Genomic DNA, 11678 nt, shown 5'->3' with positions numbered 1-11678 from the left:
CATAATATAAAAAATAATACATTAAGGACATTTTCTTCTTTTCTATTAAAATTGGGTACATTAATATGGTGCAGGAAGCAATTGCCCTTCGTATATTCTTATGCCTCCTCATAAGTTTTTTTATTCTAGTAAAACTCTTATGTAAAAAAATTAAAATATATGAAGTTTATGGTGTGATATAGTCTATATTTCTAATTTAGATAATTCATAAGTCTTTTTCAAATTAAGGATCAGTATAGTATATATGAAGTTTATGGTGTGATATAGTCTATATTTTTAATTTAGATAATTCATAAGTCTTTTTCAAATTAAGGATTACTTTTTTATTATGTAATTTGAAAGTCTTATCCAGATTCAGATTAATTTTTGGATCACATAATTCATAAATCTTTTTCAATATAAATTATGAATTACGTAATTTAAAATATATCCAAATTATATAATTCATAAACTAATTTTCAATTAAAAATTAAATTCAAAAAAAACTTTCGAATTATATAATCCAAAATATCATTTACTAGCATTAACCATGAGCCACCACTAACTTTGCTCCAACCCCGAAAATGTTCCAAAGCAAACAGAGTGTCACCCACATCTCAATATTTATTTTTATAAAGGCAAAATGGTCACTTAAATTATATGGGAGTGCAGGTCTAAATTTATGGGAGTGCAGAACTCAAAACCCCACCACTAACATTGCTCCAACCCCGAAAATGTTCCAAAGCAAACAGAGTGTCACCCACATCTCAATATTTATTTTCAGAAAGGCAAAATGGTCATTTAAATTATATGGGAGTGCAGGTCTAAATTTATGGGAGTGCAGAACTCAAAACCCGATTTAAGTTGCGATGGGTCAAGCCCATTTTAGATTACTTTCTCACTTTCAAACATGAGGATGCCAACTTGTAGTTCATTTCAAATAAATAAATAAACGTTAGCTTAATGAAGTACTTAAAATTTAATTAAATTTTAAGTTTTAAAACTCCAATTAATATTTTTAAATAAATGAATAACTAAGCATGTTAGAAACATTTATATAGGTTCTAACCTTGAGTCACGTGCCTAATATTTATCTCCTAAAATAGTTATTGACTAACGAATCTATTTGAGTTTATTCAACTTTTGAGGGAATGTAAGTGAAAAAGTTATTAAATACCAATTAATTTTTTTTAAAAAAAATTAGTTATTATATTAATTAAATTAAATATTATTTCAGAGATTAAAAAGATATTAATATTTAAAGAGATTTTTATTATTAGTAAAATTTTATAAAATAGTTTATAAATAGATAGATTAACTACTTACTTTATATTCTAAATTAATTTTTAAAATATTAGTAAATAAAATTTTTTGTAAACATTTTTCTCTAAGAACATTGACCAATGATTGAGTTGAAGTTGATCTTAAGAAGGGCATGAGAAGTGCATGGAAGAATGGCTTTAACAATTCCCAAGACATTTGCAATCAAAATCACATTGGAATTCACACTTCCATTGTCCACCAAATGCTGACAAAGCAAAACCCAAAAAAGGTATCACTAAACTAAAGCAACATTTGTTAAAGCTTAAAAGTATAAAAAAGCCACTCAATAATTCAAATTATTTTACTTCAACAAAAACAAAATTCAACACCTTCCATTTCTTTATGCATAGAGATTACAAACTACAACATTTCCTAATCAATGGTTATGCTCATTAAATATTAACTCAAAAAATTTCAAAAAATTTATATATAAAGTAATTTCTATTATTAACAAATAAATTTTAAATTTGTATTTAATTAATTACCAAAATTTTAGTTATTAATTTTATAATCCAATTAGTTGGTAGTTAGGACTTTGATAGTTAATTAGATATTAATTCAATTTTTTTCTTTTTTATAAAAGTTCTCAGGTTAGATGTGAAACTTTGACATTTCAAATAATAATAATCGTCTGTCACCACATAAAAAAAATATTACTAAAAAAATAAATAAAAAAATACAAGAAAGTATGAAAACTAGACTAAAACTCATATATTAACAAAAATGATATATAATTAATAGTTATTTATTAATAATAAAAACTAATATTTGTTAGTATCTAAAATAATATCTAATTTAGTTAATACAGTGATTAATTATTTTTTATAATTTTAAAATTAATTTTTATTTTGGTGTGATAAAACTTAATGATTAAGTGTATAATAATAACTAGTGTTTTGCTAATATCCAATAATAAATAATACGCTGCTTAGTTAAAATAAATAAAAATGTCTAAATGTGTATAAAATATTATTGGAGAAAGTTAGAAAGCATTTGGTCCTTGATTTCTGCTGGTTTATTCTATTATATTAGGACACAACACTAAAATTAAAGTTTTTTCAACCAATAATCACAGTGCCATCAACGTTGCTGTTATCTTAAGTTTCAGGGTAATCACAAATTAACATCACTTATGACAAAATTATCATTTTTACCATGAATATTACAATAATCATACTTAAAATCAAGCATTAATCATTTCACTTAATACTCTTATGCAGCTAAGCTAACAGCAAAATGAAAAAGAAAAAATACTAATAAAAAATGTCACTTACAAATAAATATAACAATAAATATCTTTCCTTGAATTTTAATAACATTAATAACAAATTATTTTCTACATTGTAATATTGAAAACCTTTTTTATCTAATTTATAGTAATAATAAAATTTATTCTTTATATAGTCACCACAAACACCCTTTTTATTTCTTTGCTTAAATTGTGAGTAATATGGAGCTAATTTACTAAAATTAAACATTTTTATTTAGAAGATCTTTTATACATTATTGATTTTGTTGATAAATTCATATAATATATAATTTAATTAATATAATATTTAACTATTTTTTTTTCCATAAATTAATTGTTATTTTGTTTTTTTTCTTGTAGTGTAAAATGTTTAAAATAAATTATTAAATGAAATAAATAAAATACTCTTGTAAATTATTCAAATACAATTATGGAGAAGATTGTAATAATTTGTTCATTCTTTCACTTAGAATTTATACGAGTTTTTACAAATTTCTACCCTTTTATATTATTTCACCCCATAATTTTCATATTATATCTCCACCGTGACGTTTTCATCTTTATTTAAAAAATAATATTTAAAAGTATTGAAATAATGTGAATGTCAACTTATTGATACTACTATTCTTATATACAAATAATATAAAGTAATTTTTAATGTACATATCTAAAAAAATCTATTTTTATTTGAATTTAAAATATTAAATTTATATATCAAGATTTATAATCTACCTTGATTATCTTTTTATTCATATTTATTTATTTTGTTTGATTTGATTTTTTCTATTTCAATCAAATTTCTTAATATTTTGTTACTTTTAAAATAATTATATCACAATATCATGAATATGACACAGTAGTGTCTTATCATGTTATTTTGTTACTTTTAGAATAATTATATCACGATATCATGAATATAATACACTATCGTTGTCTTTTCTTATAGGTTGTTTTTTACAAAAGTAAAACATTTCTTTTTATTGAAATGGAATAATTTTTTTAAAAATTATTGTGATGGATAAATCGCGTAAACGTTTTACAAATTTAAATTTTAAAATTAAACAAAAAAATCATGTCATTAATATAATTTTAATGTAATGATTTGAATTAAATTCATATCACTTTCACACCACGTTCTTTTAGTCAACTTTTAGTCATAAACGTGTTACCATCACAAGACATATTAAAGTCTTCCTCATCTTACTATTTTTTTTTTAAAAATAGTAAAAAATATTTAAAATTATCCGATATAAAAAAAAAACCTAACGAATATTTTATTCGGACATACATATATTACAACTAAAAAAAAAGGAATAAATTAAACAAAAGTAGAAAGATTAATTTGGTTGTTTTAAATATATATATATATATATATATATATATATATATATATATGAAAATTTTAATTTAGTCTTGAAATTTAAATAAATTAAAATAAACTTCTGAAATTAATTTTCATTCTTCACATTCATATTTAATTTCATGCAATTTAGTATATTTTATATATTGCATTATAAGAGTCAGCAAAATGTACAGACAAAACAACAAAAGTGAACACCGCGATATCCGGAAAATGCTGCGGCGCCCTCGTGCTGTTACTGTACCATTGCGTATTATATATATATATATATATATATATATATATATATATATATATATACATTATATATATAAAGGGGTGTGTGTGAGAATCTAGAAAAGGGTGAGAGGAGAAGGAAAGAAAGAATCACAGACATTGATTATTGGAGAGAAGGAAGAAAGAAGAGTGTGAGAGTGAGAAGCAGAAAGATGGGTGCAGAAGCATTGTCGAAGAACGAGGTTGCAGTTGCAGAGGCACCCCTTGTTCTGGGACTTCAACCTTCAGCTCTTGTTGATCACGTGGCAAGAGTGGATTGGTCCTTGCTTCATCAAATTTCCGGTGAACATGGAGGCTCCATACCTGTACTACTACTACTCACACACCCCTCATCACCACTTTTCTTCCTTTTCATTTCCTCACTCTCACTTTTTTTACTATTGTTATCACTTTCACTAGGTGGGTTCTTACAAAATCTTGTCTTTTTCCTTTTTATGGTTACATTTTCTAAGCATGGCTTTCATAAGCAGTGTTGTGATCTTGCATGACATGACATGACATGACAAAGGGTGTTGAATTGTTTGGTAAAATGTGTTTCATGATGGTAGGTTGAGCTTGTGGAGCTTGAAAATATACTGAGGGAGGTGAAAAGCCATGTTCTTTCATGCCATGATGATCCTTCTTCAGATGTTAAGACATTGGCTGGAGGCAGTGTTGCAAACACTGTTCGAGGGCTGAGAAGTGGGTTTGGAATTTCCAGTGGAATTATTGGGGCGTGTGGGGATGATGAACAAGGAGAGTTGTTTGTTCATAACATGAATTTTAATGGAGTGGACCTCTCTAGACTCAGGAAGAAGAAAGGACATACAGCGCAGGTTTGCTCAAGAATTTGGATAAAACTGAGACATAGTTTCTTAAATGTTTCTGGTGTTGTTGAATTGTTTTTCAATCCTAATTAGAAGTGCTACTTACAAGGATCATATATAAGATTTTACATATAATTTATTCTATCTATCAGTAAATGTTTTGTACAAAAGTAGAAATGTAACAGCTTAGCTATGTGTCACAGTGTGTTTGTTTGGTTGATGACTTGGGAAACCGCACCATGCGACCCTGTCTCTCTAATTCTGTGAAAGTTCAGGTACATGACTCCATTGTGTCTCTCAAATATACAAGCATTTAGCTCGGGTTGAAACATAAACTAAAAATTACTGTGTTTTTGCAGGAGGAAGAGTTGACCAAAGAGGATTTCAAGGGCTCCAAGGTTGTTGTCTTTGTCAATTGATTGAAATATTACAGATATTTAACATTTTTGGTGTTTATTATCTTGTCCTATATACTTCATTTGTCCCTGTGATGTTGATCTGATTCTGGCTGCCATGATAGGGAGGGATGACATTCATCAGTTTTTCTAGGACTGAATTAATTGTTCATGCAATGTAAATTCCACCAAATGGATCATAGGATGAGACTGAATTTGCCTTATATTTGATTCTCAGCATGAACTTTGACTTGGTTTTTGATATGTTAACATTTCAGTGGTTGGTGTTAAGATATGCTATACTTAATTTGGAAGTGATTCAAGCAGCTATTCTTTTAGCAAAGCAGGAGGGTCTTCTTGTTTCTTTGGATTTGGCCAGTTTTGAGGTATTCTACAAAACTTGAAACTCCCCTACCATCTGAATCAACAATTATGAACTATCGGACAAGTTGGCTTTAGCTAAGGATCGAAACATTCCTAAAATGTCTGTATAAGGGTTGAGACACCTCTGAAATGTCTTATTCTATTTTATTTATTCTTTGTTCTTAAAAAAATATGTTTGTATAGGAAAGTTATTAGGTAGCAAATATCCAAATTGATGAAAATGCAGAAACTTGTTGTTTTCTAGGCATCAACTATGTAAATTTAATCACTGGTGTTATGTGGTCTCTTTATTTTGGCAAGATGGTTAGGAATTTCAAACAACCACTTCTGAAGCTTCTAGAGTCTGGGAACATTGACCTTTGTTTTGCCAATGAGGATGAAGCAACAGAGCTTCTAAGGTAACTACAAATTTTACTTAACCCAGCTTTGTTCTAAGCATTTTCCATTTCTTAGTTTCACTTAATAAGTAATCTGCTGATTTTTTCTATACTTTTCTATCACTTTACACAATGGATTCAGGGGTGAACAAAATGCTGATCCAGAAACTGCATTAGAATTTCTTGCTAAGCACTGCCAATGGGCAGTAGTAACACTGGGTTCTAATGGATGCATTGCTAAACATGGAAATGAGGTTTGTAAATTACATTTCACATCTCATTTCCATTTTGTATATGTTGTACAGTTATTCTGATTACATAGGGAAACCATAATTAACTAGATAGATTAAACAATAGGTGTAACCGAAGAAAGATAACTGAAATTTAAAAACTTCACTTCATTCCTTAGTATATCTTTATTAAACTAAACTAATCATTTTATCAGTTTTTGGAACGGTTGAACTTTGTTAAGCAGAAACACAATTCACTAGATCTTATAATCAATTGACTTAATAGGAAAATGCAGAAAATGTAAAAAGGATAGTACAGAATACAAAAAATTACACCATGATTCAACTATAATTTTTTACTATAATAATTTATGAGTTGTACAACTCGATGTTTCTCTATGAGTACTTTCACTGAAGTTTTTAAGTACAAGACGTTTTACAACTTCTCACTAAAAACTAAAAACGTTTCTCATACGAACCAAAAACATGTGTACATTAGTTTCAAAATAACACAAGACATCAACAGTTACAGAAAAATTAAACAAAAGGACTAGATGATCCAAAACAGTAGTTCTTACCTATCAGATAATCTTGAACTACTAGACAGTCTAACACCTCTAGACAGTCCAGAAAAACTTTAAACTTAGATTTTGTTCTTACCTATCAGATAATCTTGAACTACTAGACAGTATAACACCTCTCTAGACAGTCTAGAAAAACTTTAAACTTAGATTTTATTAATCTTCACAATCTTCTCACAATTTTGTCAAGATCAAATTAGTATGATAAACTATTAGAGAGATTAACAATGAAATTTGAAGACACCAAAATGAAACATTTAAAGTTAACAGGGGGAACTGAAACTTGAAATTCTGATGAGTGAATGAAATTTTATTATGTGGAGTGATATGAGCATGGAAACAAGTGCAGTGCAGGAAAGTGTTGATGAATAATGGTTGTGTTTGAATGTGTCAGATTGCACGTGTTGCAGCCATAGGAGAAGCAAGGGCAAAAGATGCAACAGGAGCAGGGGATCTGTTTGCAAGTGGGTTTCTGTATGGAGTGATGAAAGGCATGACACTTGAAGAGTGCTGCAGAGTGGGGGCATGCAGTGGTGGGTCTGTTGTACGTTCTCTTGGGGGTGAACTCACATTGGAGAATCTTCATTGGATGTACAAACAAATGCAAATCATGAATCTTCTCACGCCTCATACTGCCAAATGAACACTAACTTTTTCCTTTTCTTTTCATTTCTTATTTCTCACTAAATGCAGCCGCTATTGTATTCTTCCAATTTGCTTTCATTAATGCATGCAACCAAGCCTAAACAAATTCCACACAAACATAACTTCAAACACTTCACCTTCATGCTCATTCTAAAAGATGCCACACTCACACTCATTGTTGCTTTGCTTTTCTTGACTAAGTTTATATATATCACTACAAGAAAATCATGAAATAGAAACCAATTTTTAGAGACCAAAATAATTAGTTACAATAGAAACTAAAAAAAAAATTGGTTTCTAAATTAGTTTCTATTATTGTTAAATAGTTTCTAAATTGGTATCTAATTAGCAACTAAGGTTTTAGATACCAATTATTTAGTTTCTAAATTTGGTCTCTAAAACTTTGGTAAAAATTTCAACCAAAGTGAAGAACGTCTGGTAAAAATTTCAAACCAAAATACCCAAGGAATAAGGCGTGGTAAGTCTCAGATCGAGAGGGAACAAAATTGGTTTTCCGAAAATAAAACGACCTGGTTTTTCTTCCTCGTATCTTCTTTTTGTGATTTGTTTATGGACATACATCCTTACCTGGGTGCAAACAACGTATGAAAGTACTTGTGTGAATTTTTTCAGCGCAATACGGACCCATAATAAAATTGCAAAAAGTAGGGCGAAATTTCAAAAGTTTTGGTAAAGGGATAGCCTTGGTTTGCACAAAATTTCGCAAAAATTTTCCCGAAGTAGTTTTGTCCTGAAAATCCACGTAAGAAACTCCACTGAATTTGGGACAAAACGATACAAATTTCAGGTCAAACGGATGAGTATTCACCCATGAAAAAAAATAAAACAGTTTTCCACACAAACGAACCTTCCTTTCAGTCCTGACAGTGAAGAATAAAAAATTTATTGTCAATCTTGTGGGACGAATTTGGCGCTCAAATCTCACCCAAAACACAACAGACACAGTGACGAACGTCTGGTAAAAATTTCAGACCAAAATACCCAAGGACTAAGGCGTAGTTAGTCCCATACCGAGGGCGAACAAAACTGGTTTTCCGAAAACAAGACGTCCTGGCTTTTCTTCCCCGTATCTTCTCTTTGTGATTTGTTTATGGACGTGTCTCCTTACCTGGGTGCAAACAACGTATGAAAGTACTTGTGTGAATTTTTTCAACGCAATACGGACCCAGAATAAAATTGCAGAAAGTAGGGCGAAATTTCACAAGTTTTCGTAGAGGATATAGCCTTCGTTTGCACAAAATTTCTGAAAAATTCTCCCGAAATAGTTTTTTCCTGAAATTCCACGCAAGATTCTCCACTGAATTTGGGACAAAACGTGACAAATTTCAGGTCAAACGGATGAGTATTCACCCACTGAAAAAATCAAACAGTTTCGCACACAAACGAACCTTCCTTTCAGCCCTGGCAGTGATGAATAAAAAATTAATTGCCAATCTTGTGGGACAAATCTGGGGTTCAAATCTCAGCCAAAAGACAACAGACAGAGTGACGAACGTCTGGTAAAAATTTCAGACCAAAATACTCAAGGAGTAAGGCGCAATAAGTCCCAGACCGAGAGCGAACAAAACTGGTTTTCTAAAAACAAGACGTCCTGGCTTTTCTGCTCCCTATCTTCTTTTTTTGATTTTTTTATGGACGTGCCTCCTTAGCTGGGTGCAAACAACGTATGAAAGTACTTGTGTGAATTTTTTCAGCGCAATACGGACCCAGAATAAAATTGCAGAAAGTAGGGCGAAATTTCACAAGTTTTGGTAGAGGATAGCCTTGATTTGCTCAAAATTTCTGAAAATTTCTCCCAAAACAGTTTTTTCCTGAAAATCCACCTAAGAATCTCCAGTGAATTTGGGACAGAACGCGACAAATATCAGGTCAAACGGATGAGTATTCACCCTCGAAAAACATCAAACAGTTTTGCACACAAACTAACCTTCCTTTCAGCCCTGGCAGTGATGAATAAAATTTTTTTTGCCAATCTTGTGGGACGAATCTGGGGCTCAAATCTTAGCCAAAACACAACAGACACAGTGACGAACGTCTGGTAAAAATTTAAGATCAAAATACCCAAGGAGTAAGGCGTAGTAAGTCCCAGACCGAGAGCGAACTAAACTGGTTTTCCGAAAACAAGACGTCCTGGCTTTTCTTCCCCGTATCTTCTTTTTGTGATTTATTTATGGACGTGCCTCCTTACCTGGGTGCAAACAACATATAAAGTACTTGTGTGAATTTTTTAGTGCAATACGGACTCAGAATTAAATTGCAGAAAGTAGGGCGAAACTTCACAAGTTTTCGTAGAGGATAGCCTTGGTTTGCACAAACTTTCTGAAAAATTCTCCCGAAATAGTTTTTTCCTGAAATTACACGCAAGAATCTTCACTTAATTTGGGACAAAACGTGACAAATTTCAGGTCAAACGGATGAGTATTCACCCACCAAAAAAATTAAACAGTTTCACAGGTAGACGAAGCTACCTTTCAGCCCTGGCAGTTATGAATAAAAAATTTATTGCCAATCTTGTAGGACGAATATGGGGTTCAAATCTCAGCCAAAAGACAACAGACATAGTGACGAACGTCTGGTAAAAATTTCAGACCAAAATACTCAAGGAGTAAGGCACAATAAGTCCCAGACCGAGAGCGAACAAAACTGGTTTTCTAAAAACAAGACGTCCTGCTTTTCTTCCCCGTATCTTCTTTTTTTGATTTGTTTATGGATGTGCCTCCTTAGCTGGGTCAAACAACGTATGAAAGTACTTGTGTGAATTTTTTTCAGCGCAATACGGACCCGGAATAAAATTGCAGAAAGTAGCGAAATTTCACAAGTTTTGGTAGAGGACAGCCTTGGTTTGCACAAATTTTTTGAAAATTTCTCCCGAAATAGTTTTTTCCTGAAAATCCACCTAAGAATCTCCAGTGAATTTGGAACAAAACACGACAAATTTCAGGTCAAACGGATGAGTATTCACCCACTAAAAAAATCAAACAGTTTCGCACACAAACGAATCTTCCTTTCAGCCCTGGCAGTGATGAATAAAAAATTTATTGTCAATCTTGTGGGACGAATCTGGGGCTCAAATCTCAGCCAAAACACAACAAACACAGTGACGAACGTCTGGTAAAAATTTAAGACCAAAATACCCAAGGAGTAAGGCGTAGTAAGTCCCAGACCGAGAGCGAACTAAACTGGTTTTCCGAAAACAAGATGTCCTGGTTTTTCTTCCCCGTATTTTCTTTTTGTGATTTGTTTATGGACGTGCCTCCTTACCTGGGTGCAAACAACATAGGAAAGTACTTGTGTGAATTTTTTCAGCGCAATACGGACCCAGAATTAAATTGCAGAAAGTATGGCGAAACTTCACAAGTTTTGGTAGAGGATAGCCTTGGTTTGCACAAAATTTCTGAAAAATTCTCCCGAAATAGTTTTTTCCTGAAATTCCACGCAATAATCTCCACTGAATTTGGGACAAAACTCGGCAAATTTCAGGTCAAACGAATGAGTATTCACCCACTAAAAAAATCAAACAGTTTCGCACACAAACGAACCTTCCTTTCAGCCCTGACAATGATGAATAAAAAATTTATTTCCAATCTTGTGCGACGAATCTGGGTCTCAAATCTCAGCCAAAACACAACAGACACAGTGACGAACGTCTGGTAAAAATTTCAGTCCAAAATACCCAATGAGTAAGGCGTAGTAAGTCACAGACCGAGAGCGAACAAAACTTTTTTTCCGAAAACAAGACGTCCTGGCTTTTCTTTCCCGTATCTTCTTTTTGTGATTTGTTTATGGGCGTGCCTCCTTACTTGGGTGCAAACAACGTATGAAAGTACTTGTGTGAATTTTTCCAGCGCAATACGGACCCAAAATAAAATTGCAGAAAGTAGGGCGAAACTTCAAGAGTTTTTGTAGAGGATAGCCTTGGTTTGCACAAAATTTCTGAAAAATTCTCCTGAAGTAGTTTTTTCCTGAAATTCCACGCAAGAATCTTCACTTAATTTGGGACAAAACGTGACAAATTTCAGGTCAAACGGATGAGTATTCACCCACGAAAAAAA

General features: G+C 31.5%; 1 protein-coding gene across 2 annotated transcripts; it reads left to right on the top strand.

Annotated features, from left to right (window-relative positions):
* Positions 1-4225: 4225 nt before the first annotated feature.
* On the top strand, positions 4226-7722 carry LOC137816401 (uncharacterized). 2 transcript variants are annotated; one of them, XM_068619519.1, is made up of 8 exons: positions 4226-4492; positions 4736-5002; positions 5197-5268; positions 5353-5391; positions 5667-5774; positions 6073-6170; positions 6292-6403; positions 7355-7722. In XM_068619519.1, exons 1-8 carry the CDS (start codon positions 4340-4342, stop codon positions 7601-7603), a joined length of 1098 nt encoding a protein of 365 aa, XP_068475620.1. In that variant the 5' UTR covers positions 4226-4339; the 3' UTR covers positions 7604-7722. The 2 variants fall into 2 exon arrangements, with proteins under 2 accessions (XP_068475620.1, XP_090152221.1); XM_090296095.1 differs by having other exon boundaries at positions 4235-4586; positions 4734-5002.
* Positions 7723-11678: the final 3956 nt, after the last annotated feature.

Source organism: Phaseolus vulgaris, chromosome 1 (genome assembly GCF_051622355.1).
Source record: "Phaseolus vulgaris cultivar YP4 chromosome 1, ASM5162235v1, whole genome shotgun sequence".
Lineage (NCBI taxonomy): Eukaryota > Viridiplantae > Streptophyta > Magnoliopsida > Fabales > Fabaceae > Phaseolus > Phaseolus vulgaris.
Note: the sequence above shows the minus strand (reverse complement) of the source record. Positions and strands in the feature narration are given on the sequence as shown.